Source organism: Oryctolagus cuniculus, chromosome 2, assembly GCF_964237555.1.
Source record: "Oryctolagus cuniculus chromosome 2, mOryCun1.1, whole genome shotgun sequence".
NCBI classification, from domain to species: Eukaryota; Metazoa; Chordata; class Mammalia; order Lagomorpha; family Leporidae; genus Oryctolagus; species Oryctolagus cuniculus.
This window is the reverse complement of record NC_091433.1, coordinates 870,426-897,503: the sequence shown is the minus strand read 5'-3', so window position 1 is coordinate 897,503 and position 27,078 is coordinate 870,426. Positions and strand designations below refer to the sequence as shown.

General features: G+C 53.7%; 1 protein-coding gene across 6 annotated transcripts in view; it reads left to right on the top strand.

Moving 5' to 3' along the window:
- Positions 1-27,078, top strand: part of POLN (DNA polymerase nu) — a 209,975-nt gene that overhangs the window by 172,054 nt on the left and 10,843 nt on the right. For all 6 annotated transcript variants that reach the window (XR_007915845.2, XM_051836667.2, XM_051836672.2 and 3 more), the window contains 2 exons: positions 18,787-18,869; positions 25,898-26,029. Coding sequence is in view for 5 of the 6 variants with exons in the window: in XM_051836667.2 (XP_051692627.2) it covers positions 18,787-18,869; positions 25,898-26,029 (215 nt within the window). In the remaining variant the exon portion in view is untranslated. The remainder of the gene's footprint in view (positions 1-18,786; positions 18,870-25,897; positions 26,030-27,078) is intronic.

Sequence of the window (27,078 nt, the reverse complement as noted above, 5' to 3'; positions counted from 1 at the left end):
AAAGGAAGAGGGAGAGGAGGAAGGGGAGAGAGAGGCAAGTTGGCACCAACCTTCAGTGCCAGACAGGAAACTACCCTAGGCCAGAGAGAGAACCCCTGAGGACTGGTAAGCCAGATGCTTCCCAAGCCCACGCAGAGCTAGGAGTAGCTCGTCTCCCCATCAGCCAGAGTGGGAAGTCCACATAATGCCAGGGAACGGGTGCCTTTCAACAGTAGTAGGCAAAATCAGTCCTGAACCGAAGACTGCTCTGGACTCGCCCAACCAAATTTAGAAGCAAGACTTGAAAGGCTCTCCTGTTAGCACGTGTTTTAACCGTGTGCCAGAACAGGGTCTAGAGCTAGTTAAGGAAACGTAAGAAAATCTGCACCCATAAATGGAAGCATCGCAATGGCTGGCATTGATTAAAAATTGCCAAGCATCTGAAGAAGCAGGAAGAATAGGATGAAAAAGGTCAATCAAGCCGGCGCCGCGGCTCACTAGGCTAATCCTCCACCTAGCGGCGCCAGCACACCGGGTTCTAGTCCCGGTCAGGGCGCCGGATTCTGTCCCGGTTGCCCCTCTTCCAGGCCAGCTCTCTGCTGTGGCCAGGGACTGCAGTGGAGGATGGCCCAAGTGCTTGGGCCCTGTCCCCCATGGGAGACCAGGAGAAGCACCTGGCTCCTGCCTTCGGGTCAGCGCGGTGCGCCGGCCACAGCACGCCAGCTGTGGTGGCCATTGAAGGGTGAACCAACGGCAAAAGGAAGACCTTTCTCTCTCTCTCTCTCTCTCTCACTATCCACTCTGCCTGTCAAAAAAAAAAAAAAAAGTCAATCAAAATAAGTAGGTCCCTAAATGACAAGAGATAGAACTAGCAGATAAGGGCTTTAAAATGGCTGCTGTTAATATGCCCACTCAGTGTATAAGAAAGTAAAGAAAATGCAGCCACAGGAAGAAAATATGGAAGATCTTTTGAAAATAAGCACCAAATGGGACTTCTAGAGATGAGAAATACAGTATCTGCAATTAAATCCACACTGGATGGAATTACCAGGTGATGAAGACCCTGTGGAAGGGACCAGTGGCTGTGAAGACAGATCCGCAGAACTGACCAAAAGCAAAGCACAGAGACGAGGGTGAGAAAGACGACCAGAACGGCCGTGACCCATGGGGACTAGCGTACAGGAGACTTCAAAAAGCTCGTGGGACATGCAATTAAGAGATAAGTTTACTTTTGATGCAAAAATTTTTGAAATCCATGCACAGTTTTTTCATGATGTATATTTTCCATGAGCATTTTGAAGGCCCCTCATGTAGGAAAGTTGGAATCCTTGAGGGGAGGGAAATAGAGGAAACTGAGATAAGTGGTCGGTGAGGAAGAGCCAGGTTTTATGCAGATGACAAACCCTGGCTCCAAGGAGCTCAGTACCTGCCCCCAGAGAAACAGGAAGGAGCACCGGGCGCCTGCAGCCCCTGGAGAAGAGCTCCGCCCCGCCCCGCCCGCCACGGTCGATGTCGCAGGCTTCGCACCGCACCGGAGCCTGCAAACGCAGAGCCAGGAGGGCGAGGAGGGGAGCCAATGCCAGCGTTCCTTAGGAAGGAGTTTCATTGTGATGTGAAATTCATGCACAAAAGAGCATAAAACGAATTCCCAGACTGTTGAACAATTCCAAAGCCAGCAGTTGTGTGCCCACCACCTGAACAGGAAATAAAACACCTCCGACACCCAGAGAGCCCTTGGTGTGACCTTTCTGAAGGTGCTCTTTCTCTCTGAAAGCACCCATCAAACTGAACTTCTTTTTTTTTTAATATCTATCCATCTATTTGAAAGGCAGAGTTACAGAGAGGCAGAGGGAGGGAGGGAGGGGAAGGTCTTCCATTCACTGCTTCGCTCCCCAGTTGGCCACAACTGCTGGAGCTGCACCGATCTGAAGCCAGGAGCCAGGAGCTTCTTCCCAGTCTCCCACGTGGGCGCAGGGGCCCAAGCACTTGGGCCATCTTCTACCACTTTCCCAGGCCATAGCAGAGAGCTGGATCGGAAGTGGAGCAGCTGGGACTCGAACCGGTGCCCATATGGGATGCTGGCACTGCAGACAGCGACCCCAAACTGAACTTCTAATCATCATTTCCTATTGCTTGTGGAAGCAATAGGGGTTTTGCCTGCTTTTAAATTGTACGGGGTTTAGTTAACCTTAAAGGATTTACTTGTGTTTGGCTTCTCTTTCTTGTTGCACATTTTATCAGATTTATCTGTGTTGTTGCTCACTGTTGTCATTTGTTTTTGTTGGCGGAGGTATTCCATTGAATAAATACCCATCACTCACTTATCTGTTGTGTTGTGGATGACTTTGAGGTTTGTTTCCACCTGGGGCCGTTACGAAGAAGGCTGCTCTGGACATTCCAGTCGGCGTGTGCCGAGGAGCGAGTGCACAGGTTTCTGCCAGAATTCAAGCCGTTGAGTCTTAAGGCATCATCAATGTTATTTTTTTTCCCTTTGGGTAAATTCCAAGGAGTGGATGGCTGGGTTGAACGGTAGGGTTATCTTCAGGTTTCTGAGGAATCTCCAGACTGACTTCCATAGTGGCTTGACCAGTTTGCATTCCCACCAACAGTGGGTTAGTGTCCCTTTTTCCCCACATCCTCGCCAGCATTGGTTGTTGGTGGATTTCTGAATGTGAGCCATTCTAACGGGGTGAGGTGGAACCTCATTGTGGTTTTGATTTGCATTTCCCTGATTGCTAGTGATCTTGAACATTTTTTCATGTGTCTGTTGGCCATTTGGATTTCCTCTTTTGAAAAATGTCTATTGAGGTCCTTGGCCCATCTCTTGAGTGGGTTCTTTGTTTTGTTGTTGTGGAGTTTCTTGATCTCTTTGTAGATTCTGGTTATTAATCCTTTATCTGTTGCATAGTTTGCAAATATTTTTTCCCATTCTGTCGGTTGCCTCTTCACTTTCCTGACTGTTTCTTTTACAGTACAGAAACTTCTCAATTTGATGCAATCCCAATAGTTGATTTTGGCTTTGACTGCCTGTGCCTCCGGGGTCTTTTCCAAGAAGTCTTTGCCTGTGCCAATATCTTGCAGGGTTTCTCCAGTGCTCTCTAATAATTTGATGGTGTCGGGTCATAGATTTAAGTCTTTAATCCATGTTGAGTGGATTTTTGTGTAAGGTGTAAGGTAGGGGTCTTGCTTCATGATTCTGCACGTGGAAATCCAATTTTCCCAGCACCATTTATTGAATAGACTGTCCTTGCTCCAGGAATTGGTTTTGGATCCTTGATCAAATATAAGTTGGCTGTAGATGTTTGGGTTGATTTCTGGTGTTTCTATTCTGTTCCATCGGTCTATCCATCTGTTTCTGTACCAGTATCATGCTGTTTTGATTACAACTGCCCTGTAGTATGTCCTGAAATCTGGTATTGTGATGCCTCCAGCTTTGTTTTTGTTGTACAAGATTGCTTTAGCTATTCGAGGTCTCCTGCATCTCCATATGAATTTCAGAATCATTTTTTCTAGATCTGAGAAGAATGTCTTTGGTATCTTGATTGGGATTGCATTGAATCTATAAATTGCTTTTGGGAGAATGGACATTTTGATAATGTTGATTCTTCCAATCCATGAGCACGGAAAATTTTTCCATTTTTTGGTATCCTCTTCTATTTTTTTCTTTAAGGTTTTGTAATTCTCATTGTAGAGATCTTTAACGTCCTTGGTTAAGTTTATTCCAAGGTATTTGATTGTTTTGTAGCTATTGTGAATGGGATTGATCTTAGAAGTTCTTCCTCAGCCATGGCATTGCCTGTGTACACAAAGGCTATTGATTTTTGTGCATTGATTTTTATATCCTGCTACTTTGACAAACTCTTCTATGAGTTCCAGTAGTCTCTTAGTAGAGTTCTTTGGATCCCCTAAATAAAGAATCATATCATCTGCAAAGAGGGATAGTTTGACTTCTTCCTTCCCAATTTGTATCCCTTTAATTTCTTTTTCTTGCCTAATAGCTCTGGCTAAAACTTCGAGAACTATATTGAATAGCAGTGGTGAGAGTGGGCATCCCTGTCTGGTACCAGATCTCAGTGGAAATGCTTCCAACTTTTCCTCATTCAATAGGATGCTGGCCGTGGGTTTTTCATAAATTGCCTTGATTGTATTGAGGAATATTCCTTCTATACCCAATTTGCTTAGCGTTTTCATCATGAGAGGGTGTTGAATTTTATCGAATGCTTTCTCTGCATCTATTGAGATAATCATATGGTTTTTCTTCTGCAGTCTGTTAATGTGGTGTATTACATTGGTTGTTTTGCGAACATTGGACCATCCCTACATACCAGGGATAAATCCCACTTGGTCTGGGTGGATGATCTTTCTGATGCATTGTTGCATTCTATTGGCCAGTATTTTTTTTTTTTTTTTGATAGGCAGAGTGGACAATGAGAGACAGAGAGGAAGGTCTTCCTTTGCCGTTGGTTCACCCTCCAATGGCCGCCACGGCCAGCAGCGCACCGCACTGATCCGAAGGCAGGAGCCAGGTGCTTCTCCTGGTCTCCCATGGGGTGCAGGGCCCAAGCACTTGGGCCATCCTCCACTGCACTCCCTGGCCACAGCAGAGAGCTGGCCTGGAAGAGGGGCAACCAGGACAGAATCTAGCACCCCGACCGGGACTAGAACCAGGTGTGCCGGTGCCACAAGGCGGAGGATTAGCCTAGTGAGCCGCGGCGCCGGCCTATTGGCCAGTATTTTATTGAAGATTTTTGCATCTATGTTCATGAGGGATATTGGTCTGTAATTTTCTTTCAATGCTGCATCTTTCTCCGGCTTAGGAATTAAGGTGATACTGGCTTCATAGAAAGAATTTGGGAGGATTTCCCTCATTTTCGAGTGTTCTGAATAGTTTGAGAAGAATTGGAGTTAGTTCTTCTTTAAATGTCTGGTAGAATTCATCAGTGAATCCATCTGGTCCTGGGCTTTTCTTTGTTGGGAGGGCCTTTATTACTGTTTCAATTTCTGTCTCAGTTATGGGTCTGTTTAGGTTTTCTATGTCTTCCTGGTTCAATTTAGGTAGGTTGCATGTGTCCAGCAATCTATCCATTTCTGATAGGTTTCCCTGTTTGCTGGCATACAAGTCCTTGTAGTAATTTCTGATTATTCTTTTTATTTCTGTGGTGTCTGTTGTTATATATCCTTTTTCATCTCTGATTTTATTGATCTGGGTCTTTTTCTCTTCTTTTTTTAGTTAGTTGGGCCAATGGTGTGTCAATTTTATTCATTTTTTCAAAAAACCAGCTCCTCGTATGGCTGATTTTTTGTAATTTTTTTTATTCAATCCTGATTATTTCTTCTCTGATTTTAATTATTTCTCTTCTCCTACTAGATTTGGGTCTGGTTTGCTGCAGTTTTTCTAGATCCTTGAGATGTGTTGAAAGCTCATTCATTTGGTGCCTTTCCAATTTCTTGATGTAGGTACCTATTGCTATAAACTTTCCTCTCAACACTGCTTTTGCCGTATCCCGTAAGTTTTGATATGTTGTGTTGTTATCCTCATTTACTTCCAGAAAGTTTTTGATTTCTCTTTTGATTTCTTCTATGACCTGGTGTTCATTCAGGAGCATGTTGTTCGTCTCCATGTGTTTGCATAGATCAATGTTATTTTTTAAAGATTTTTTTGTGGCATTTGGCATTTGGCAGAGTGATATGGCACTGCTTGAGATGCCCACATCCCATATCAGAGTGACTGGTTTGAGTCCTGACACCACTCCTGGTTCCGTCTTCCTGCTAATGTGCATCTGTGAGGCACCCGGTGAGAGCCCAAGTGGTTGGGTCCCTGCTACACATATGAGAGCCCTGTGTCAAGTTCCAGGCTCCTGACTTAAGCCAGGCCCAGCTCCTGCTGTTGTGGGTATTTGTGGAGTAAGCCAGTGGATGAAGTATCTTTGTCTGTCTGTCTCTGTCTACCTTGGAAGTAAAACGAAAACAAATAAATTTTTAAAATTTTAAATAAGAGTTTTTGTACAGTCATTTCCCAAAGTGACTGCCTTTTCTCCATGTACTCTCCATCACTTGGAATTGCCATTTTTTATATCTGCTAATCTGATGAATATGTAATGATTTTTTCTCATATAAATATATTGGGGGGCTGGCACCACGGCACAGCAGGTTAATCCCCCACCTCCAGCGCCGGCATCCCATGTGGGCACCAGTTCTAGTCCCGGCTGCCCCTCTTCCGATCCAGCTCTCTGCTATACCCTGGGAAAGCAGTAGAAGATGACCCAAGTACTTGGGCTCCTGCATCCGTGTGGGAGACCAGGAAGAAGCACCTGGCTCCTGGCTTTGGATCGGCACAGCTCCAGCCATTGCGGCCATCTGGGGAGTGAACCAGCGGAGGGAAGACCTTTCTCTCTGTCTCTCCCTCTCACTGTCTGTAACTCTACCTCTCAAATAAATAAATAAAAAATCTTTGAAAAAATATGAAAATATAACCTCACATTTTGCCCATTTTTCCGATTCATAAGAGGCTTTCATAATCTGGATACTAGTCTCAACCTCGATATCTTTTTCTCTTTCTTTGTATTTTTAAGGGACTGAAGTTCTTAACTCTAATTCAGTTTAATTTATGAATTTATATGGTAAGTGCTTTCTGAGACCTGTTTAGGAAATCTTTCCCTCAAGGTTGTGCCAAGGATCATTTATGTTAACTACCATTTCTATTAAAAAAAAAAAGGGCAAACTTTTTTTAAAAAAAGATATGTTTATTGTTTTGAAAGAGTTACAGAAAGAGAAGGAGAGGTAGAGAGAGAGGTCTTCCATCTGCTGGTTCACTCCCCAGTTGGCCACCATGGCCGGAGCTGTGCCAATCCAAAGCCAGGAGCCAGGAGCTTCTTCCAGGTCTCCCTCACAGATGCAGGGGTCCAAGCACGTGGGCCATCTTCTACTGCTTTCCCAGGTCATATCAGAGAGCTGGATCGGAAGTGGAGCAGCTGGGACTCCAACAGGTGCCCCTATGGGATACTGGCACTGCAGGCAGCGGCCCCCAAAAAAGGTCAAACTTTTAGAAAAATTAAAAAAAATTGTACCATGATCTCTCACATTGAGTCACTAATGTAGCATTGTAGCATACTTGTTTTCCCTGTTCTTCTTTTTTTTTTTTTTTATTTTTATTTTTTATTTTTTGACAGGCAGAGTGGACAGTGAGAGAGAGAGACAGAGAGAAAGGTCTTCCTTTGCCGTTGGTTCACCCTCCAATGGCCGCCGCAGCCGGTGCGCTGCGGCCGGTGCACCACGCTGATCCGATGGCAGGAGCCAGGTGCTTCTCCTGGTCTCCCATGGAGGGCAGGGCCCAAGCACTTGGGCCATCCTCCACTGCACTCCCGGGCCACAGCAGAGGGCTGGCCTGGAAGAGGGGCAACCGGGACAGAATCCGGCGCCCAGACCGGGACTAGAACCCGGTGTGCCGGCGCCGCTAGGCGGAGGATTAGCCTAGTGAGCCGCGGCGCCGGCCTCCCTGTTCTTCTAGTAGTAATTTAGTAAGAGCGCTGGTTTTAATATTTTTATGCATTATATGTTCAGTATTACTTTGTACAATACAAAATTATAGTAAATTACTTATTTGATTAATTATTAACTATGAGAGGACAGTAAGTTAATGGGAAAATGGAATTAAACATAAAAATAAAGACATCAACTTTATTCCTTAACATAAGCGGCATCAAATTCGAGACACTTTCGAAAGTGACCGGTCCAGTCATTTGCTTCACAATGCAGAGCTCGGGGTCCTGGGGAGTTAACCACATCAGTGCGGTCTTTCTGTACTATCGTGTGAAGAAAGGCTGTTGTAGGGTTTGGAAACACGTAGTCGGAAGGAGCCAAATCAGGCCTTTAGGGGGGTGTCAAGCTCTTGAAAACTGCACTTCCTTGTGAGCGGGACGGGCAGGAGCGCGGTGTGGGAGACGCCTCTCGGGAGCGGCCTCGGCCTCACGGGGGGAAGCTGCTCTGCTGACTTCCTCAAGCAGAGGCTGCCCCAGAGTCTCCAGAGAGTCAGCAAGCAAAACGCCTTCAGCGTGCAGAGCCCACTGCTGTGAGGCTGCCGCTGACCGGCCTGCGTCTGCTGTGGGCCACTTCCGCCCGGCCTGGCCTGCTGTGGGCCACTTCTGCCCGGCCTGGTCTGCTGTGGGCCACTTCCACCTGACCTGCGTCTGCTGTGGGCCACTTCCACCCAGCCTGCGTCTGCTGTGGGCCACTTCTGCCCAGCCTGGCCTGTGTCTGCTGTGGGCCACTTCCGCCCGGCCTGGCCTGCTGTGGGCCACTTCCGCCCAGCCTGCGTCTGCTGTGGGCCACTTCCACACAGCCTGTGTCTGCTGTGGGCCACTTCCGCCCGGCCTGGCCTGTGTCTGCTGTGGGCCACTTCCGCCGAGTCTGCGTCTGCTGTGGGCCACTTCCACCTGACCTGCGTCTGCTGTGGGCCACTTCCGCCGAGTCTGTGTCTGCTGTGGGCCACTTCCGCCCAGCCTGGCCTGCTGTGGGCCACTTCCGCCAAGTCTACGTCTGCTGTGGGCCACTTCCGCCCGGCCTGGCCTGCTGTGGGCCACTTCCACCTGACCTGCGTCTGCTGTGGGCCACTTCCGCCAAGTCTGTGTCTGCTGTGGGCCACTTCCGCCCGGCCTGGTCTGCTGTGGGCCACTTCCGCCCGGCCTGGCCTGCTGTGGGCCACTTCCACCTGACCTGCGTCTGCTGTGGGCCACTTCTGCCCAGCCTGGCCTGCTGTGGGCCACTTCCGCCCGGCCTGGTCTGCTGTGGGCCACTTCCGCCCGGCCTGGCCTGCTGTGGGCCACTTCCACCTGACCTGCGTCTGCTGTGGGCCACTTCCGCCGAGTCTGTGTCTGCTGTGGGCCACTTCCGCCCAGCCTGGCCTGCTGTGGGCCACTTCCGCCCGGCCTGGTCTGCTGTGGGCCACTTCCGCCCGGCCTGGCCTGCTGTGGGCCACTTCCACCTGACCTGCGTCTGCTGTGGGCCACTTCTGCCCAGCCTGGCCTGCTGTGGGCCACTTCCGCCCGGCCTGGTCTGCTGTGGGCCACTTCCGCCCGGCCTGGCCTGCTGTGGGCCACTTCCACCTGACCTGCGTCTGCTGTGGGCCACTTCTGCCCAGCCTGGCCTGCTGTGGGCCACTTCTGCCCGGCCTGGCCTGTGTCTGCTGTGGGCCACTTCCGCCTGGCCTGGCCTGCTGTGGGCCACTTCCGCCCGGCCTGGTCTGCTGTGGGCCACTTCCACCTGACCTGCGTCTGCTGTGGGCCACTTCCGCCCGGCCTGCGTCTGCTGTGGGCCACTTCTGCCCAGCCTGGCCTGTGTCTGCTGTGGGCCACTTCCGCCCGGCCTGGCCTGCTGTGGGCCACTTCCGCCCAGCCTGCGTCTGCTGTGGGCCACTTCCACACAGCCTGCGTCTGCTGTGGGCCACTTCTGCCCGGCCTGGCCTGTGTCTGCTGTGGGCCACTTCCGCCCGGCCTGGCCTGCTGTGGGCCACTTCCACCTGGCCTGTGTTGTCTGCGTCTGCTGTGGGCCACTTCCGCCCAGCCTGGCCTGCTGTGGGCCACTTCCGCCCTCGCCAGCCATTGATCATGCTTTGTCCTCATGATCGCACCAGCAGAGCCGTGCTTCCTCTCTTCAGGATCCTGGCTCCACTTGTTTAGAATTTCCCTTGAAAGCACCTGTCGTCGTCCGTGGTTGATCTGGGCTTACCAGTCTTGCATCCATCAAGCAGGAAGTTTGCTGCACTTTGATTTGTGTAAGCTGAACCAAGACATCTGTGATGTTGGTTATCGATTCTTCTGTGCACGGCCAGTCGTCCTCAATGAGGGTACAAATTTCAATTTTGCTTCTCGAGTTGTGGATGGTCTGGTCTGCGCAGCGTCCCGCCCCTCTTGCAGCGAGCGAACTGCTGACGTGGCTGGGGCGGGGCCCACAGATTATGTGAAGCACCCCTGGCTCACTGCTCCTCCACGGAGCCTCACCGTGGACTCGATGTGTGTTCTTCGGCCTGAGCGGGATTCGTGATGGTCTGATAGGAACTCTGCAGACCAGCGTCTGGTCCTGTCCAGACATGTGCTGACAAGTTAGAACGAGTTCACTTTGATGCAAAAGAAATTGAAATCTATGCATAGTTTTTTCATAACACATTTCCACAACCCTTTTTGAAGCCCCTCTTACGTGTACTTAGTGTTATTTCACTGAACCTTTTGAGGCTAAGTTACAGACATCAGGACCGTTCACCTGTAAGTGCTTTGGTGTGTTATTTCCTAAGATCAATGACAGTCTCTCCCTCCCTCCCCCCCTCCCTCCCTCCCTCTCTCTCTTTAAGATAAAAGCTTATTGTCGGGTGGGGGAAACCCGTCCACGGGCCAGGGGAAGAGGGCAGGCGGGGGCGGGGGAGGGTGAGAGAATAAGAGAGAGAGCATGTGTGCTGGAAGTAGGTCCTGTTGTACCTTTGCAGGGGGCAGGGAAATAGAAGTAGTGCCCATTAGGGTGGGGGTGGAGCTGACACCTGTGGTTGGGCCATCTGGTCACCTGGCTTTCAGCAGTGGCAGTGGGGGCCAGAGCCTAGAATGGTGTCCGGGACATAAACCACGCCACAGACAAGACTGCTCCATTTTACTAACGTTTCACTCCTTTTGTTTCTATAAAGCAAGTGTTCTATGGGATTACATCGGTCCCAAAAGTCCAGGAGGGGTAGAGGGACAATGATCTATTTTTTAGAGCTACTTCCTGCTGACGTGGGGTGACAGGTCACTCTCCACTGGCATGGGGCAGTGTCTCAAGGCCTGATCTCCTGGGTGGGGAGCTGAGTCTATCCCTGTAGCAGTATTTGGTTGACTGCCTAGTTGGTGAAGGCTTCGGTTCATTCCATCATCACCTCCTATAAATACCTGGACAGACAAGGTAGTATAAGAGACAGGGTGAGACTAGCAGCCAACTGTCCTAGGAATGGCATTAACCAAGTAAAGAGATTTCATAGAGGAGAGGAAGTGGGGGTGTCTGTGGACCCTGGTGAAGACTGTTAGATGGGTGTGGTTTTACCTGGCCTGACTGGTTAACGTAATAACAACACTGTTAAGGCCCGTCTGTCCGTACTGCCACGCCTGTTAGTGAGGTGATTGGCTTTGGAGACCTCAGATGCCCTCCTCCTGTAGCTGTTGGAGTTGTTTTGGAGTCAGTCAGTTGAGGTAATGTTGTGGCCCAGAGCTGTCCCCGAGATGACCACTGGAGAGGGAGACTGCGAGGCCCATCCCAACCAAGACGGGGAAAGGCTGCTCGTCTCTTGTGGGGAGAGGGGTTTGTCTGCAGAAACACTGAACAATCGTACGACGTTAAATGGTGGGGAGGTATTGTCTCTTCTCTTTTCTTTATTTTTATTTTTTTATATTTTTTACAGGCAGAGTTAGACAGTGAGAGAGACAGAGAGAAAGGTCTTCCTTCTGTTGGTTCAACCCCCAAATGGCCGCTATGGCCAGCATGCTGCGCTGATCCGAAGCCAGGAGCCAGGTGCTCCCTCCTGGTCTCCCATGCGGGTGCAGGGCCCAAGGACCTGGGCCATCCTCCACTGCACTCCCGGGCCACAGCAGAGAGCTGGACTGGAAGAGGGGCAGCCAGGACAGAATCCGGCGCCCCAACCGGGAGTAGAACCTGGGGTGCCAGTGCCGCAGACGGAGAATTAGCCTAGTGAGCCGTAGCGCCAGCCATATTCTCTCTTCTAAGAGTACACCCGTTGGGAAAGTTGACGTTGGTATCAGGTGCAACCTTAATACTTGTAATATCCTTACAGCAATGTGTTCCAATCTAAAATCATGCATCGCATTTGATTGTCATGTCTCATCTTTCCTCTAAAACAGCCTTTGAGAACACTGATGTTTCTGAGGAGTGCAGGCCGGTTATTCCTTTCAGATGTGCCTCTTTTTGAACTATCCTGATGCAGACCATTTTTCTACTTGATTGTTTGTGTATTTGGCCCATTCTTTCTTTTTTTTTTTTTTTTTTTGTCTTTGTTTCCTCAATTTTTTTTAAAGATTTGTTTATTTATTTGAAAGGCTGAGTTACAGAGAGGCAGAGACAGAGGCAGGGCGGTGCGGGAGGGAGAAAATGGGGGCAGGGAGGGAAAGAGAGGTCTCCCAATCGCTGGTTCGCTCCCCAGATGGATGTAATGGTCAAAGCTGCGCCCATCTGAAGCCAGGAGCCTGGAGCTTCTTCCAGGTCTCCCCCATGGGTGCAGGGGCCCAAGGACTTGGGCCATCCTCGCTGCTTTCCCAGGTCACAACAGAGAGCGGGATCAGAAGTGGAGCAGCCGGCACTCGAACCAGTGCCCACATGGGACGCCAGCACTGCAGGCAGCGGCTTTACCCGCTCCGCCACAGCACCGACCCTGCTTCCTCAGTTTTAAAATTTCTTTGTATGTATGTCAGCGCTTCATCTGTGATATTTGTTACAAATATTCTCACTTAATTTGTTGTCCTTCGACCACTTACGTTATCTTACGCCATATAAAAGATTTGGTATTTTGTTGGGAGGGGAAATTTTTTATAATCAAAGTTATCTTTTTATTGCATCTGAATTTGAGCTGTAGTTAGAAAGCCTTTCTCGGGGCTGGCATTGTGGTTTAGCGGGCTAAGCCTCTTCCCCATGTGGCACCAGCCTCTCATATGGGTGCCAGTTCATATCCTGGCTGCTCCTCTTCTGATCCAGCTCTCTGCTATGGCCTGGGAAAGCAGTAGAAGGTGGCCCGAGTGCTTGGGCCCCTGCACCCACGTGGGAGACCTGGAAGAAACTCCTGGCTCCTGGCTTCAGATCAGCCCAGCTCCAGCAGTTGTGGCCATTTGGGGAGTGAACCAGTGGATGGAAGACTTTTCTGTCTCTCTCTCTCTCTCTCTCTGTAACTCTCAAATAAATAAATAAATAAATATTGGGGGGAGACCTTTCTCTGCATCCAAGTTATAGAAGAATCCACTCATGTTTTCCCTTTTAAATTTTTTTCAAAATTTTATTAAAGAGAGATACAGAAAGAGAGAGATAGGCAAATAGAGATTCCATCTACTAGTTCACTCCCCAAATGCCTGCAGTGGCTGGGGCTATATCAAGCCCAACCTGGGAGCCAGGAGCTCCATCCAGATCTCCCGTATGGATGCCAGAGACCCAGCTACGTGAGCCACCACCTGCTGCTTCCCAGGGCGCCCATCAGCAGGAAGTGGAGCTGGGACACCCATCAGCAGGAAGTGGAGCTGGGACACCCATCAGCAGGAAGTGGAGCTGGGACATCTGCCCAGGTCCTCTGATACGGGATCAGACTTCCCAACCAGTGCCCTCAGCACTGGGCCAAACATCCACCCACCGATGTTTTCTTCTTTTCCAAATGGCTCTCCGGTTGTCCCAGCACCATTTATCAAAAAAGTTCACGTCTGTATGTGATTGGAGACCCTCTCCTTATTACACTGGATTTCTAAAGTCCCTGAGCCTGTGTCAGAACTGTCCTCGTCCGGCGGTCTATGTGTGTGCCAGTGCCACACTGCTGCTGGTGTGCTGTGATGCCTGGGCAGCCGGGTCTCCCTTGTAGCTCTTGCCTTGGTTTCCTCCCTATTCTTGGGTATTTTGCATATGAATTTAAATATCGCCTTGTCTAGTTCCATTAAAAAGCTTGTTGGTTTTTTTTTTTATTGAGATCACATTAAATTCACAAATTATCTTAGGGAGAGATGACATCTTAATCATGCTGAAATATTTCTGTCAAGAACAAGGGATGCTTCCATTTGATCAGGCCGACTTGCGTATCTTCAGGAGGCTTTAAACTTTTCTTGCTGCAGGTTTTACACATTTCTTAAGTTGATTCCTGAGTAGTTAATCTTTTCTGTTAACATCGCAAATGGGACTGTCTCTTATCTGTAATATCTTCATAATGTTTATGAAGGCTGTTGACTTGTCATGTTAATTTTATTTCCTGCTACTTTGCTGAATTACGTTATCGATTCTTTCAAGGCTTCCAGGAATACTATCATGTCTTCTGCAAGTAGAGATAGGGTTTGTTTTTTTTTTTTTAATTTGCTTGTTTTTTCAATTTTGTGCTTTGGCTAATGCCTGCAGAACAGTGTTAATAGTGAGAGAGTGGACAGCACCCTGCCTTGTTCTTTTTTTTTTTTTTTTTTTTTTTTTGACAGGCAGAGTAGACAGTGAGAGAGAGAGAGACAGAGAGAGAGAGAGAGAGAGAGAGAGAGAGAGAAAGGTCTTCCTTTGCCGTTGGTTCACCCTCCAATGGCCGCCGCGGCTGGCGTGCTGTGGCTGGCGCACCGCGCTGATCCAATGGCAAGAGCCAGGTGCTTCTCCTGGTCTCCCATGGGGTGCAGGGCCCAAGCACTTGGGCCATCCTCCACTGCCCTCCCTGGCCACAGCAGAGAGCTGGCCTGGAAGAGGGGCAACCGGGACAGAATCCGGTGCCCCAACCGGGACTAGAACCCGGTGTGCCAGCGCCGCAAGGCGGAGGATTAGCCTAGTGAGCCGCGGCACCAGCCCCTGCCTTGTTCTTGACCTGATTAAGAATGCTTCCCGTGTTTTCCCATTAAGACGCTAACTTAAGAACTGAGGTGTACAAAATGTCCTCAACGAGTTTGTGGGAAGTGTGTACTATGAAAAACTATGCATAAACTTCAAAAAAAATTTTTGATTCTGATATGAATGTTTTCACTGAAAATTATGTCATTTCTGTTTGTACTTCCTTCACTCAAATATGGTTGATAGATGTATATTTTTTCTTTGGTTTATTTGGGTTTTTGCTTTAGTTTTTATTTCTAGTTTTATTACACTGATATAAAAGTTATTATTTCTACCTTATGCCAACTTTTTATATTTTCTGTGTACCTTAAGAAACACAGACCAGGGACAGGCGCTGTGGCATAGCATCTACCATGCCGGCATCCCATATGGGTGCTGGTTCCAGTCCCAGCTCCTCCACTTCTGATCCAACTCCTTGTTAATGTGCCTGGAAAAGCAGTGGAGGATGGCCCAAGTCCTTGGGTCTTTGCACCTACATGGGAGACCCAGAAGAGGCTCCTGGCTCCTGACTTTGGCCTGGTCCAGCCCCAGCCATTGTGGCCATTTGGGGAGTGAATCAGTGGATGAAGATCTCTCTGCGTGTGACTGCCTTTCAAATAAAAAAGAAAGAAAGAACAGACAAGCACAGAGCAGTCACTATGGATGCCCTGTCTGTGCTTGGAAAGTGTATGCTGCGGCATCCGAGCCTGCCGTCCATGGGCAGTCATAGCATCTGCTGACCGCTGTGGTCTGTGACGATTCGGGGTGGCTCTGGGAAAGGTTTGTGCTCTTCTGCACTTTCCACCTCTGGGACATCAGGCTGGGAGGCCGCCTGTGTGCCCTGCTCCAAGCGCCTCCTTCCTGCCCTCCCTGCAGTCTTCATTAGATCTGTCCATCTGGGCTGAGGGCTTGTCTTTTTTAAAAAGATTTATTGATTTTTCTTTGAAAGTCAGAGTTACACAGAGAGAGGAGAGGCAGAGAGAGAGAGAGAGAGAGAGAGGGAGAGGGAGAGGGAGAGAGGGAGGTCTTCCATCCAATGGTTTACTTCCCAACTGGCTGCAATGGCCAGAGCTGTGCCGATCCGAAGCCAGGAGCCAGGAGCTTCTTCTGGGTCTCCCACGTGGGCGCAGGAGCCCAAGGACTTGAGCCATCTTCCACCACCACCTTCCCAGGCCACAGCAGAGAGCTGGATCGGAAGTGAAGCAACCAGGTCTTGAACCGACACCCATATGGGATGCCGGCACTGCAGGCCAGGGCGTTAACCCGCTGCGCCACAGCGCCAGCCCCCGACTGTCTTTTTTAAAAAGATTTATTTATGTATTTAAAAGGTAGAGTTTCAGAGAGAGAAAGAGAGACAGAGAGAGATCAGTCTTCCATCCACTGGTTCACGCCCCAAGTGGCCACAGTAGCAGGGCTGGGCCAGGCTGGAGCCAGGAGCCAGGAGCTCATCTGGAATGCCGGAGTTGGCTGGCACCGTGGCTCACTAGGCTAATCCTCCGCCTTGTGGCGCCGGCACACCGGGTTCTAGTCCCGGTCAGGGCGCTGGATTCTGTCCCAGTTGCCCCTCTTCCAGGCCAGCTCTCTGCTGTGGCCAGGGAGTCACAGGTGGAGCTTGGCCTTGTGACCACAGCATCGGCCCTTGTCGTCAGGTGACCTGGGAGGGCAAGTGGAAGCTGTCCTCCTTTACCCTTTACCTATTTTGTAAAGACTTGTTTATTTGATAGAGTCCCACAGAGAGAGATTGTCTATCAGCTCATTCACTCCCCAGATGGCCCCAATGGCCAGGGTTGGGCCAGGCCAAAGCCAGGAGCTAGGAGCTTCTTCCAGGCCCTCCACCTGGGCCATCTTCCGCTGCTTTTCCCAGGCCATTAGCAGAGAGCTGAATTGGAAACGGAGCAACCAGGACACGAAACAGCACCCATGTGGGATGCTGGAACTGTAGGCGGTGGCTCTCCGCGTTACATCACAATGCCAGCCTCAGAAGGTGTTTTCTTTAAGCATTGCTTTTTCTTTTTTAAGATTTATTTATTTATTTGAAAAGCAGAGTTGCAGAGAGAGAGAGAGAGAGAGGTCTTCCATCCTCTGTTTTACAACCCAAGTGGCTACAAGGGCCAGTGCCGAGCTGATCCAAAGTCAGGAGCCAGGAGCTTCTTCCCAGTCTTCCACGCAGGTTTAGGGACCCAAGGACTTGAGCCATCTTCCACTTCCACTGCTTTCCCAGACCATAGCAGAGAACGAGATCAGAAGTGGAACAGCCAGGACTAGAACTGGCTCCCATATGGGATGCCAGCGCCACAGGCAGAGGCTTAGCCCACTCTCCCTCCCCCTCCCTCTCCCCCGCCCTCTCCCCCTCCCTCCCCCTCCCTCTCCCCCGCCTTCTCCCCCTCCCCCTCCCTCTCTCCCTCTTTCTCCTCCTCAAAACAGAATAAAAAGTAGGAGGTTATGATGTCCTTCCTTGCCCTGGCAAATCCTGAAGATGCAGGCAGCTGAGTGAACCTCCCTGGCTCTGGAGGGAGCAGAGCACACCGTACTCAAAGAAATGGGCTATCTGTTCTCATGTATCTGGGGGCTGCCTGCTAGAGGGACACAGACCCTTGTCACTGTCTCACCTGACCCAGAACCCGTTCTGCACAGAACAGGAACTGCAGCTGCCTGGGACGATGGTTCTAGTTAAGAGAAATAGCAGAACCTGAGTTTAGGAGGAAAGGTGTGGGTGACAGGTTCTTTGGGAAATTAGGACATTCAAAGCATGTGTGTATACTGGGAAGTTTAGAAAGCCCTGTGCAGGGACAGGATGCATGATGCAATGGGTGAAGCCGCATCCCACACGGAAGCGCTGGTTCAAGTCCTGGCTCCTCCATTTCCTGCTGATGCATCCTGGGAAGCACCAGGTTACTGCTCCAGTGTCTGCACCCCTCACCCACGTGAGAGACCTGCATGGAATTCTGGGCTCCTGGATTTGGGCTGTCCTCTCTCTGGCTGTTGTGGGAATTTGGGGAGTGATAGAAGATCAATCTCTGTGTGTGTGTGTGCCTTTCTCTCCCTCCTCCCTCCGTCTCTCTCTTTCTCTGCCTATCAAGTAGATGAAAATAAATACAAAGAAGAACAAACCCCTGTGCAGGCTCAGGGCAGCGTGCAGGCTCGGAAGAACTAGGACCTTAAGCTTTCTCCTTGGGCTGGCCTCTCACCGCTCTGCAACAGCGGAAGTGAAGACTAAGGTAGAGCTGTGCGCAGCTTGGCTGGGCAGTGAAGCGGCCCAGCAGAGAGCCAGTCACAGAGACAGGAGAGCGCTCTGTCCCGCTCACGCACGCTCTCCCTCTCTCCACTCCTCATGTGGGTGATGAGCACGCTTGCAGGAGCGACAGGCGGCGGGAGGTGCCCAGGCTCAGGGCTGCTCCGTCTTGGAGACTGCCTGGCGGGCGGGGAGCCTGGGTGGCAGCGGCAGTGCCCTGCAGCCCCTGTGCTGCTCAGCCGTCTCGGCTGTAATGCTTGCAGACTGCCGTGGTTCGGATGCGGTCAGACGCTGGGTTGACCATCACTCGGTCTGAATACTCTAGCCCTAGGACAGGGCTCGTCCCACTGTCCTCCTGGCTGCTCGTCCCACTCTGCAGGAGCTAAAGAAGGACTAGCGAGGAGCTGCTGCATGGCAGCAAGCAGACACAGCGCAGGCGCCAAGCCCCACGCGGGGACTAGCTCTGTGAAGAGGGGTGGTTCCTCGGTGGCAGCAGTTTTTAAAAACATTATGATTTATTTAGAGAAAGAATGACAGAGCAGGTGAGAGAGAATCTTCCATCTGCTGGTTCATTCTCCAGATGCCTAAGCTGGGAGCCTGGAATCCCATCCAGGTCTTCAGATGGGGGGCAGGGGCCGAAGTACTTGGACCAGCACCTGCTATTTTCCCAGGCACATTAGCAGGGAGCTGGATTGGAAGCAGAGCGGCTGAGACTCAGGCTGGCACTGTGCTACGGGATGCAGCCTGAACCACGGTGCCACAATGCCCACAATGCCGGCCCGAGCTCTTGGTTTTGCTTTATGGGTTCCCGTGATTCAGGGGCTGGTGTTTGTACTCTGGCTGCTCTGACCATATCATCATGTTCCTATCGGGGAGCCTTGCCGAGCTGGATGCCACAGATGGGGACAGGGCTGACGTGACACGGTCAAGACCCTCCAGAGGAGTGACAGGGACGCGCGTGACTCGGACTCACCATGCCTCGGTCGACAGTGCCGACTGCTGACATCTGCCGTCTTCCTGCGCAGGAAGAACATGCCTGTGGAACATGTGACACACGTGGACAGAGAGCAGACAAAGAAGGTGGTGTACTCAGTGGTCTACGGAGCAGGTAGGCAGCACCCAGGAGCTGAGATCTTGGGGTCCCCCCTCAGCCGGACAGCTGTGTGCCTCCGGTCCCCGTGTGCCTGCCCCGGGCGTGCTCCAGGGCCTCTTCCAGGACTGGAGTGACAGACACCCTGTCTCCACACTCCACCTTTCTCTCTGAGTGGATGCCACCCCCACAAGCCCACAGCCCCAGAGCGCCACTCCTTCAGACTGCCACTGGCTCCTCCCTTCTCAGCCAGCAGCCACCGTGGTAGATCCCCACTTCCGGTAACAGAGCGCCACGACCTAGTGACGTGAGACAGCACTTACTGTCTCCCAGCTTCTGTGGGTCCAGGCACAGCTGAGCCGGGACCCCCCCACTGCAGTCAGGGTGCTGACTGGGGCTGTACTCTCATCGGACACTCAGCTGGGGAGGGATCGGCCTTCGTCCACCTCTGATTACGGTTGACATCAGCCAGAGCCCCCTCAGCTCCCTGCCCTGCATGGCCAGTTGGTTCTTCAGGTCCAGCTGGGAGTGAGAGATGCCCACTCTGCACCTGCTCCTGGTTCTGTTTCATCCCTGGCTCAAACACCGGCCCGGTGGGGCAGGTGCTCCTGTCAGCTTTGCTCATCGCCTGTGAGAAGAGAAGGCACACAGTGCGCGTGACGGTCTCAGCACAGTTCCTGGGGACTAGTCCCAGAAACTCTGAATGAAGAACTAAACCCAGTGGTGACAGCAGTGACACTGGCTTGATTTTTCCCAGTGTGTCCTGGTCTGTTTCCTCCACTCTGTGGCTCCCTGAGCATTCTGCCAAGGTGTGTTAGCTCCTGCAGCCTCGTGTCCTTGTTCCAGGACACGTGCTGTGGACGTGCCGTGAGCGCCAGCTCTGCAGAACCCTGCCTTCCCCAAGCCGGCCAGGTTGGAGTCCCCACCCTGTCACCCCGACCGTGACCGTTTCTTCCTTGGCGGATGCTCCCTAAGGAATTTCTGAGGCTGCACCTGGCACATCTCTGTCATTTGCCCCCACCTCTGGGTCCCACTGAAAGTCTGTGCCGTCAGCGAGTGCTCCGCGTGGCTGTGCGGCTTCCCCAAGGCCCTGTGGCACCACCTCTGGGGCTGGCCCCTCAAATGCAACAGAGAGCAAGGGGCAGAGGGTGGCGTGTGGCACTTCTGCTGTGGGGAGCCGTGCTCCAGGGGGACGTGGGGCCCACCCCTCCGCACTGCGCCCAGGGAAGGTCGGCTGCGCCGCCATCCCTGTGCCTCCTTCTGCATTATGCGTTTCGTGAGGGAAGAGCTGCACTGTGTAATAAGCATGAGTCATCAGCCCCGGTGCTGGAGAAACGGGGAATTTGGCTGCTTTTAGCACAACAGTGACACAGGAGGTCCCACCCTGAGCCTGCGTCTCTGCTGCTCCCGTTGTTCTGTCCAGCGTGACAGCCAGAATCGCTGTGGCTCTATTCTCGTGTTTGAGACCTGAACCCTGTGGGATGAGCGGGGACTGTCAGGGAGGGCTGGGCCGCCTCTGCCCCGTCTTGCAGCAGTGCGTTGCCACAGAAGCACCTCTGCGCCAGCTGGAAGCTGCTGCTCTGAATGCTGGGGCGAGCGGCAGGGCGTAATCCCAGTGCACACCGCGGAAAATCAGCTATGTGATCGCGGTGAGGGCCACTAGGATGGAGAGGAAGCACCGGGACTGTGGAGCAGGCAGAGGAGTTCTGGAAACGAGTAGCTGCTTTCTTTCTTTTAAGATTTATTTATTTATTTGAAAGGGAAAGTTACTGAGACTGAGAGGGGGACAGACAGAAAGACCTTCCATCTGCTGGTAAACTCCCCAAATGGCCTCAATGGCTGGAGCTGGGCCAATCTGAAGCCAGGAGTGAGAAGTTTCTTTTTTTCTTTTTTTTTTTTTTTGACAGGCAGAGTGGACAGTGAGAGAGAGAGAGACAGAGAGAAAGGTCTTCCTTTGCCATTGGTTCACCCTCCAATGGCTGCCGCGGCCGGTGCGCTGCGGCCGGCGCACCGCGCTGATCCGAAGCCAGAAGCCAGGTACTTCTCCTGATCTCCCATGGGTGCAGGGCCCAAGCACTTGGGCCATCCTCCACTGCACTCCCGGGCCACAGCAGAGAGCTGGCCTGGAAGTGGGGCAACCGGGACAGAATCCGGCGCCCTGACCGGGACTAGAACCCGGTGTGCTGGTGCCGCAAGGCAGAGGATTAGGCTAGTGAGCCGCGGCGCCGGCTTTGGAGTCAGAAGTTTCCTTTGGGTCTCCCACGTGGGTGCAGGGGCCCAAGCACTTGGGCCCTCTTCTGCTGCTTTCCCAGGAGCATTAGCAGGGAAGTGGAGCAGCTGGGATTTGAATCGGTGCCCACGTGGAAGTGGAGCAGCTGGGATTTGAATCGGTGCCCACGTGGGATGCCGGTGCCACAGGTGACGGCTTTACCTGCTATGCCACAGTGCCAACCCCGTAGATTGCTCCTTTTTTCATACAAATTTCTTCCATGCTTTCATGCAATTAGGTTTCTGCTTCCTAAACTGTAATCATATGCAGGCCTGTCTCCCGAGAGAACTCCGGGGTCTACTAGGTGGGAGTATGCAGCACTCCTTACCTTTCATGCCCTGTGTGAAGCACACACTTTGACTCTCCCACAGATGTGTGTGTGTGTGTGTGTGTGTGTGTGTGTCACAGTTCTAGCGTTAGGGAGACAGGCTTCACTCCCTTTCTTCCAAGTGCTCCCCTGAACACCACTCAACGCCTGATTCTTGTTTCTGTCCTGCGTGGAAACGCGCCCTGGCCTCAAGAAACCTGGCTGACTCGGCTGATCTACCACAGACAGTGCTGCCCTGGACAGGCCCCTGGACTCGCCCCGCGCTGCCCAGGCCAGCACCATGCTCTCAGCCCCTCCCAGGCGTCTCGCCTGACAGATGCAGGACCCCTGCGAGCAGGCCCTGGGCGGTCGCCCACAGTCCTCCTGGTGCCAGGGTGGGTCTGGCGTGTGGCCCAGACTCAGTACACGCCTGCTGATCCCAAGACAAATGCTCGTGCAGCAAACGAGACATGTCTGACAATGTGAGGCTGCCTGTAAGAGTGACAGGAGCTCACAGCAAAGCTGGGAGTTAGAGGATGCTCTCTGTGGGCTCAGACAGGGCCGCGAACAGGGCTGTCGGGTGAGGGGTAGGTGATGAACCCAGGCCACGAGGGGCAGGAAGCCCAGGAGCAGACTCGAGAGCAAGGCCTCGGTAACTGCAGCTGTCAGCTCCGCACACGGCCTGCCAGCCCCTGCAGACCCGGGACTAGCGGGGCCGGGATCCCACAGGTTACAGGGGCAGAGCACAAGGGCCCCTCATCCCTTTCCAGACCTCCCCTGCCTGCTCCACAGTCCCGGGCTTCCTCTCCGTCCTCGTGGCCCTCACCGCGATCACATGGCTGATTTTCCGCGGTGTGCACTGGGATTACGCCCTGCCGCTCGCCCCAGCATTCAGAGCAGCAGCTTCCAGCTGGCGCAGAGGTGCTTCTGTGGCAACGCACTGCTGCAAGACGGGCAGAGGCCGGCCCAGCCCTCCCTGACAGTCCCCGCTCATCCCACAGGGTTCAGCCGGGCTCCAAGAGAGGAAGGAGCAAGAGCTCAGGAGGAACCCTGTCTGCTGGGATAAACTTGCAGAGAACAGGGCATTGCAGACCCCCACTCCTCCTGGCCAGGCAGTGGAAGACATCTGACCCTTCAGCGCCAGGGGCCTTAAACACTCCCGTGTGGAGCCGCTGACCTGGGAGTGACCTCGCTAGAGGCAGCTCAGTCCCACTCCTTAGAGGTCTCTCCCTTGGTCTTTGCAGACCCCGCATCTCCACTCCCTTTTCCTCTGTGTCACTCTCTGACCTCCCCCGGTTCTGGAATCAGGTCTCCCAGTGGTCAGGCTGAGTGAAGGGACCATGTCCACTTCATTCACGGCCTGAAATGCTTAGCAGGCCGCGTCCAGATGGACAGCACCTGGTACCCAGTGCGGAGGTCAAAGCTAGGACTTGGGAGCTCCGGGCTGAGCCCTGCACTGCTGCAGAGTTGGCGGGGAGGGGAGAAGTGAAGGCGGTGAGAAGACACGGACATGGGGACTGGTTCCTGCTGTGGCATGGGGAAGCTCAACAAGAGGCGTCACTGCCATTTCCTGAGGTTGAAGACACTTTACTGCAGATCCTCACCCGGAATGACATCAGCCGGCACATCACAGAGATGGTGCAGCAGCCCCGGGACGCCACAGCACTCCACCCAGGAGCAGCCCCGGGACCACCCAGCACTCCACCCAGGAGCAGCCCCGGGACCACCCAGCACTCCACCCAGGAGCAGCCCCGGGACCACCCAGCACTCCACCCAGGAGCAGCCCCGGGACCACCCAGCACTCCACCCAGGAGCAGCCCCGGGACCACCCAGCACTCCACCCAGGAGCAGCCCTGGGACCACCCAGCACTCCACCCAGGAGCAGCCCCGGGACCACCCAGCACTCCACCCAGGAGCAGCCCCGGGACCACCCAGCACTCCACCCAGGAGCAGCCCCGGGACCACCCAGCACTCCACCCAGGAGCAGCCCCGGGACCACCCAGCACTCCACCCAGGAGCAGCCCCGGGACCACCCAGCACTCCACCCAGGAGCAGCCCCGGGACCACCCAGCACTCCACCCAGGAGCAGCCCCGGGACCACCCAGCACTCCACCCAGGAGCAGCCCCGGGACCACCCAGCACTCCACCCAGGAGCAGCCCCGGGACCACCCAGCACTCCACCCAGGAGCAGCCCCGGGACCACCCAGCACTCCACCCAGGAGCAGCCCCGGGACCACCCAGCACTCCACCCAGGAGCAGCCCCGGGACCACCCAGCACTCCACCCAGGAGCAGCCCCGGGACCACCCAACACTCCACCCAGGAGCAGCCCCGGGACCACCCAGCACTCCACTCAGGAGCAGCCCCGGGACCACCCAGCACTCCACTCAAGGAGCAGCCCCGGGACCACCCAGCACTCCACTCAAGGAGCAGCCCCGGGACCACCCAGCACTCCACCCAGGAGCAGCCCCGGGACCACCCAGCACTCCACCCAGGAGCAGCCCCGGGACCACCCAGCACTCCACCCAGGAGCAGCCCCGGGACCACCCAGCACTCCACCCAGGAGCAGCCCCGGGACCACCCAGCACTCCACCCAGGAGCAGCCCCGGGACCACCCAGCACTCCACCCAGGAGCAGCCCCGGGACGCCACAGCACTCCACCCAGGAGCAGCCCCGGGACCACCCAGCACTCCACCCAGGAGCAGCCCCGGGACCACCCAGCACTCCACTCAAGGAGCAGCCCCAGGACCACCCAGCACTCCACCCAGGAGCAGCCCCGGGACCACCCAGCACTCCACCCAGGAGCAGCCCCGGGACCACCCAGCACTCCACCCAGGAGCAGCCCCGGGACCACCCAACACTCCACCCAGGAGCAGCCCCGGGACCACCCAGCACTCCACCCAGGAGCAGCCCCGGGACCACCCAGCACTCCACCCAGGAGCAGCCCCGGGACCACCCAGCACTCCACCCAGGAGCAGCCCCGGGACCACCCAGCACTCCACTCAAGGAGCAGCCCCAGGAGCACCCCCCAGGACCACCCAACACTCCACCCAGGAGCAGCCCCGGGACCACCCAGCACTCCACCCAGGAGCAGCCCCGGGACCACCCAGCACTCCACCCAGGAGCAGCCCCGGGACCACCCAGCACTCCACCCAGGAGCAGCCCCGGGACCACCCAACACTCCACCCAGGAGCAGCCCCGGGACCACCCAGCACTCCACTCAGGAGCAGCCCCGGGACCACCCAGCACTCCACTCAAGGAGCAGCCCCGGGACCACCCAGCACTCCACTCAAGGAGCAGCCCCGGGACCACCCAGCACTCCACTCAGGAGCAGCCCCGGGACCACCCAGCACTGCACTCAGGAGCAGCCCCGGGACCACCCAGCACTCCACTCAAGGAGCAGCCCCGGGACCACCCAGCACTCCACTCAGGAGCAGCCCCGGGACCACCCAGCACTCCACTCAGGAGCAGCCCCGGGACCACCCAGCACTCCACCCAGCAGCAGCCCCGGGACCACCCACACTCCACCCAGCAGCAGCCCCGGGACGCCACCAAGGACTCCATCCTGAGCAGGACCGGGGCATGTTCACTACGGAAGACCTGCACTAGGGTCTCCCTGCAGCCTTAGCCCGCCCCCTGCCCTCCAGGCCTTCCCCTGGCTTGCCCTCAGCCTGTTTTTCCGATTCCAGCCTCTGATTTCCAATTCTCCACTCCTTCCCACCCTGTTGAGAGGCTGTGTGAGGTGCAGCTAGGCTACTGAGGTGTTGCCATCAAACCCAGGCTGTTCAGGGAACAGGAGGTCTGACCATGTTCTCTTTCCACTACCTCTTCCCTGTGTTGTCACACAGTGTCATTGTCGATGTTAAAGTAATATTCTGTGGGGGGAAAAAAGTCACCACTAACACCATCTTCTCTCATCAGAAAAAGCTGGAGGTTCCAGCTGGGCCTTCCCTCCCCATGTCATCCCAGAGGCCCTGGGCAGCTCGTGGCTGTGCGGGCAGTCACTCTGTGAAGTGTGCTCTCAGCGCCCCTCCCTCCCCATGTCATTCCAGAGGCCCTGGTCAGCTCGTGGCTGTGCGGGCAGTCACTCTGTGAAGTGTGCTCTCAGCACCCCTCCCTCCCCATGTCATCCCAGAGGCCCTGGGCAGCTCGTGGCTGTGCGGGCAGCCACTCTGTGAAGTGTGTCTCAGCACCCCTCCCTCCCCATGTCATCCCAGAGGCCCTGGGCAGCTCGTGGCTGTACGGGCAGTCACTCTGTGAAGTGTGCTCTCAGCGCCCCTCCCTCCCCATGTCATCCCAGAGGCCCTGGTCAGCTCATGGCTGTGCGGGCAGCCACTCTGTGAAGTGTGTCTCAGCGCCCCTCCCTCCCCATGTCATCCCAGAGGCCCTGGTCAGCTCGTGGCTGTGCGGGCAGCCACTCTGTGAAGTGTGAGATAGGCCTTGGCTCTGACCCCGGTCTTCCTTACATACAGGGAAAGAGCGGCTTGCTGCCTGCCTTGGAGTTGCTGTTCCGGAAGCTGCACGGTTTTTGGAGACTTTTCTGCAGAAGTACAAGAAAATCAGCAACTTTGCCCAAGCAGCTATCGCTCAGTGTCACCAGAGAGGTGAGCCGGCTGCGCCTAAGCACGCGGCAGCTGCCGTGCCCGCTCCCGTGTGGCTGGTGGTGTCCAGGGCTCCTGGTTCTGTGAACAGGTGGACAGATGGGTGGATTGTGTATGACCATGTGAGGCTGGGAGTGGAGGGGGTGTCTGGGTGGGCAACCAGCCCCTGCTGGGTGAACAGAACCAAAAGTCTCCATGTGAGAAGGGGCCAGAGCCAGACTTCTCTGGAAGCAATAAAACAAACTCGAATTAATGAATGATAAATGGACAAATATCTTGTTCCAAAAATGGAGCATTGGGCCAGCATTTAGCATGGAAAATCTACATTCCACCCATCTACTGTGAGAATCCATGTTGGAACCCTGGGATGTTCCATAGAGACCTCAGATGTGTCTAAACTAGCTTTAGATGAAAAGCTCCTCTAAACTTACCCTAACAAAACTTAGAGACGTAGAGGGATCAAGATGGCCTGCACATAACTTAAGCTGGCCACTTTTTTTAAGATTTTGTTTGTTTATTTGAGAGGCAGAGTTAGAGAGAGGGAGAGACAGAGGGAGGGAGATCTTTCATCCACTGATTCACTCCCCAAACAGCTGCAACAGCTGGAGCTGAACTGAGCCAATCCACAGACAGGAGCTTCTTCTGGGTCTGGGGCCCAAACACTTGGGCCATCTTCTACTGCTTTCCCAGGCCATTAACAGAGATCTGGATCAGAAGAGGGGCAGCTGGGACACGAACCAGCGCCCATATGGGATGTTGGCGCCACAGCCAAGGCTTAGCCCACTACGCCACAGCACTGGCCCCCTTCTGAACACTCTTGAAAGGAAAACAGCACACTCAGCACCCAGCAACATAAAATCCACAATGCCCAGCTTCCAGCCAAAACTCTCTAGACACAGAAAGCTGCAAGAACTAAAATGGGCCAGGACAGAAACACAGGCTCTTCCTTAACCTCATGGCCAGTTACTGTGAGTACACTTCAGGAATCACCTGGCACCCAATAGGTATTCAATACTGCGTCATGTTTATGATTATTTTAATGTGGGAAATTC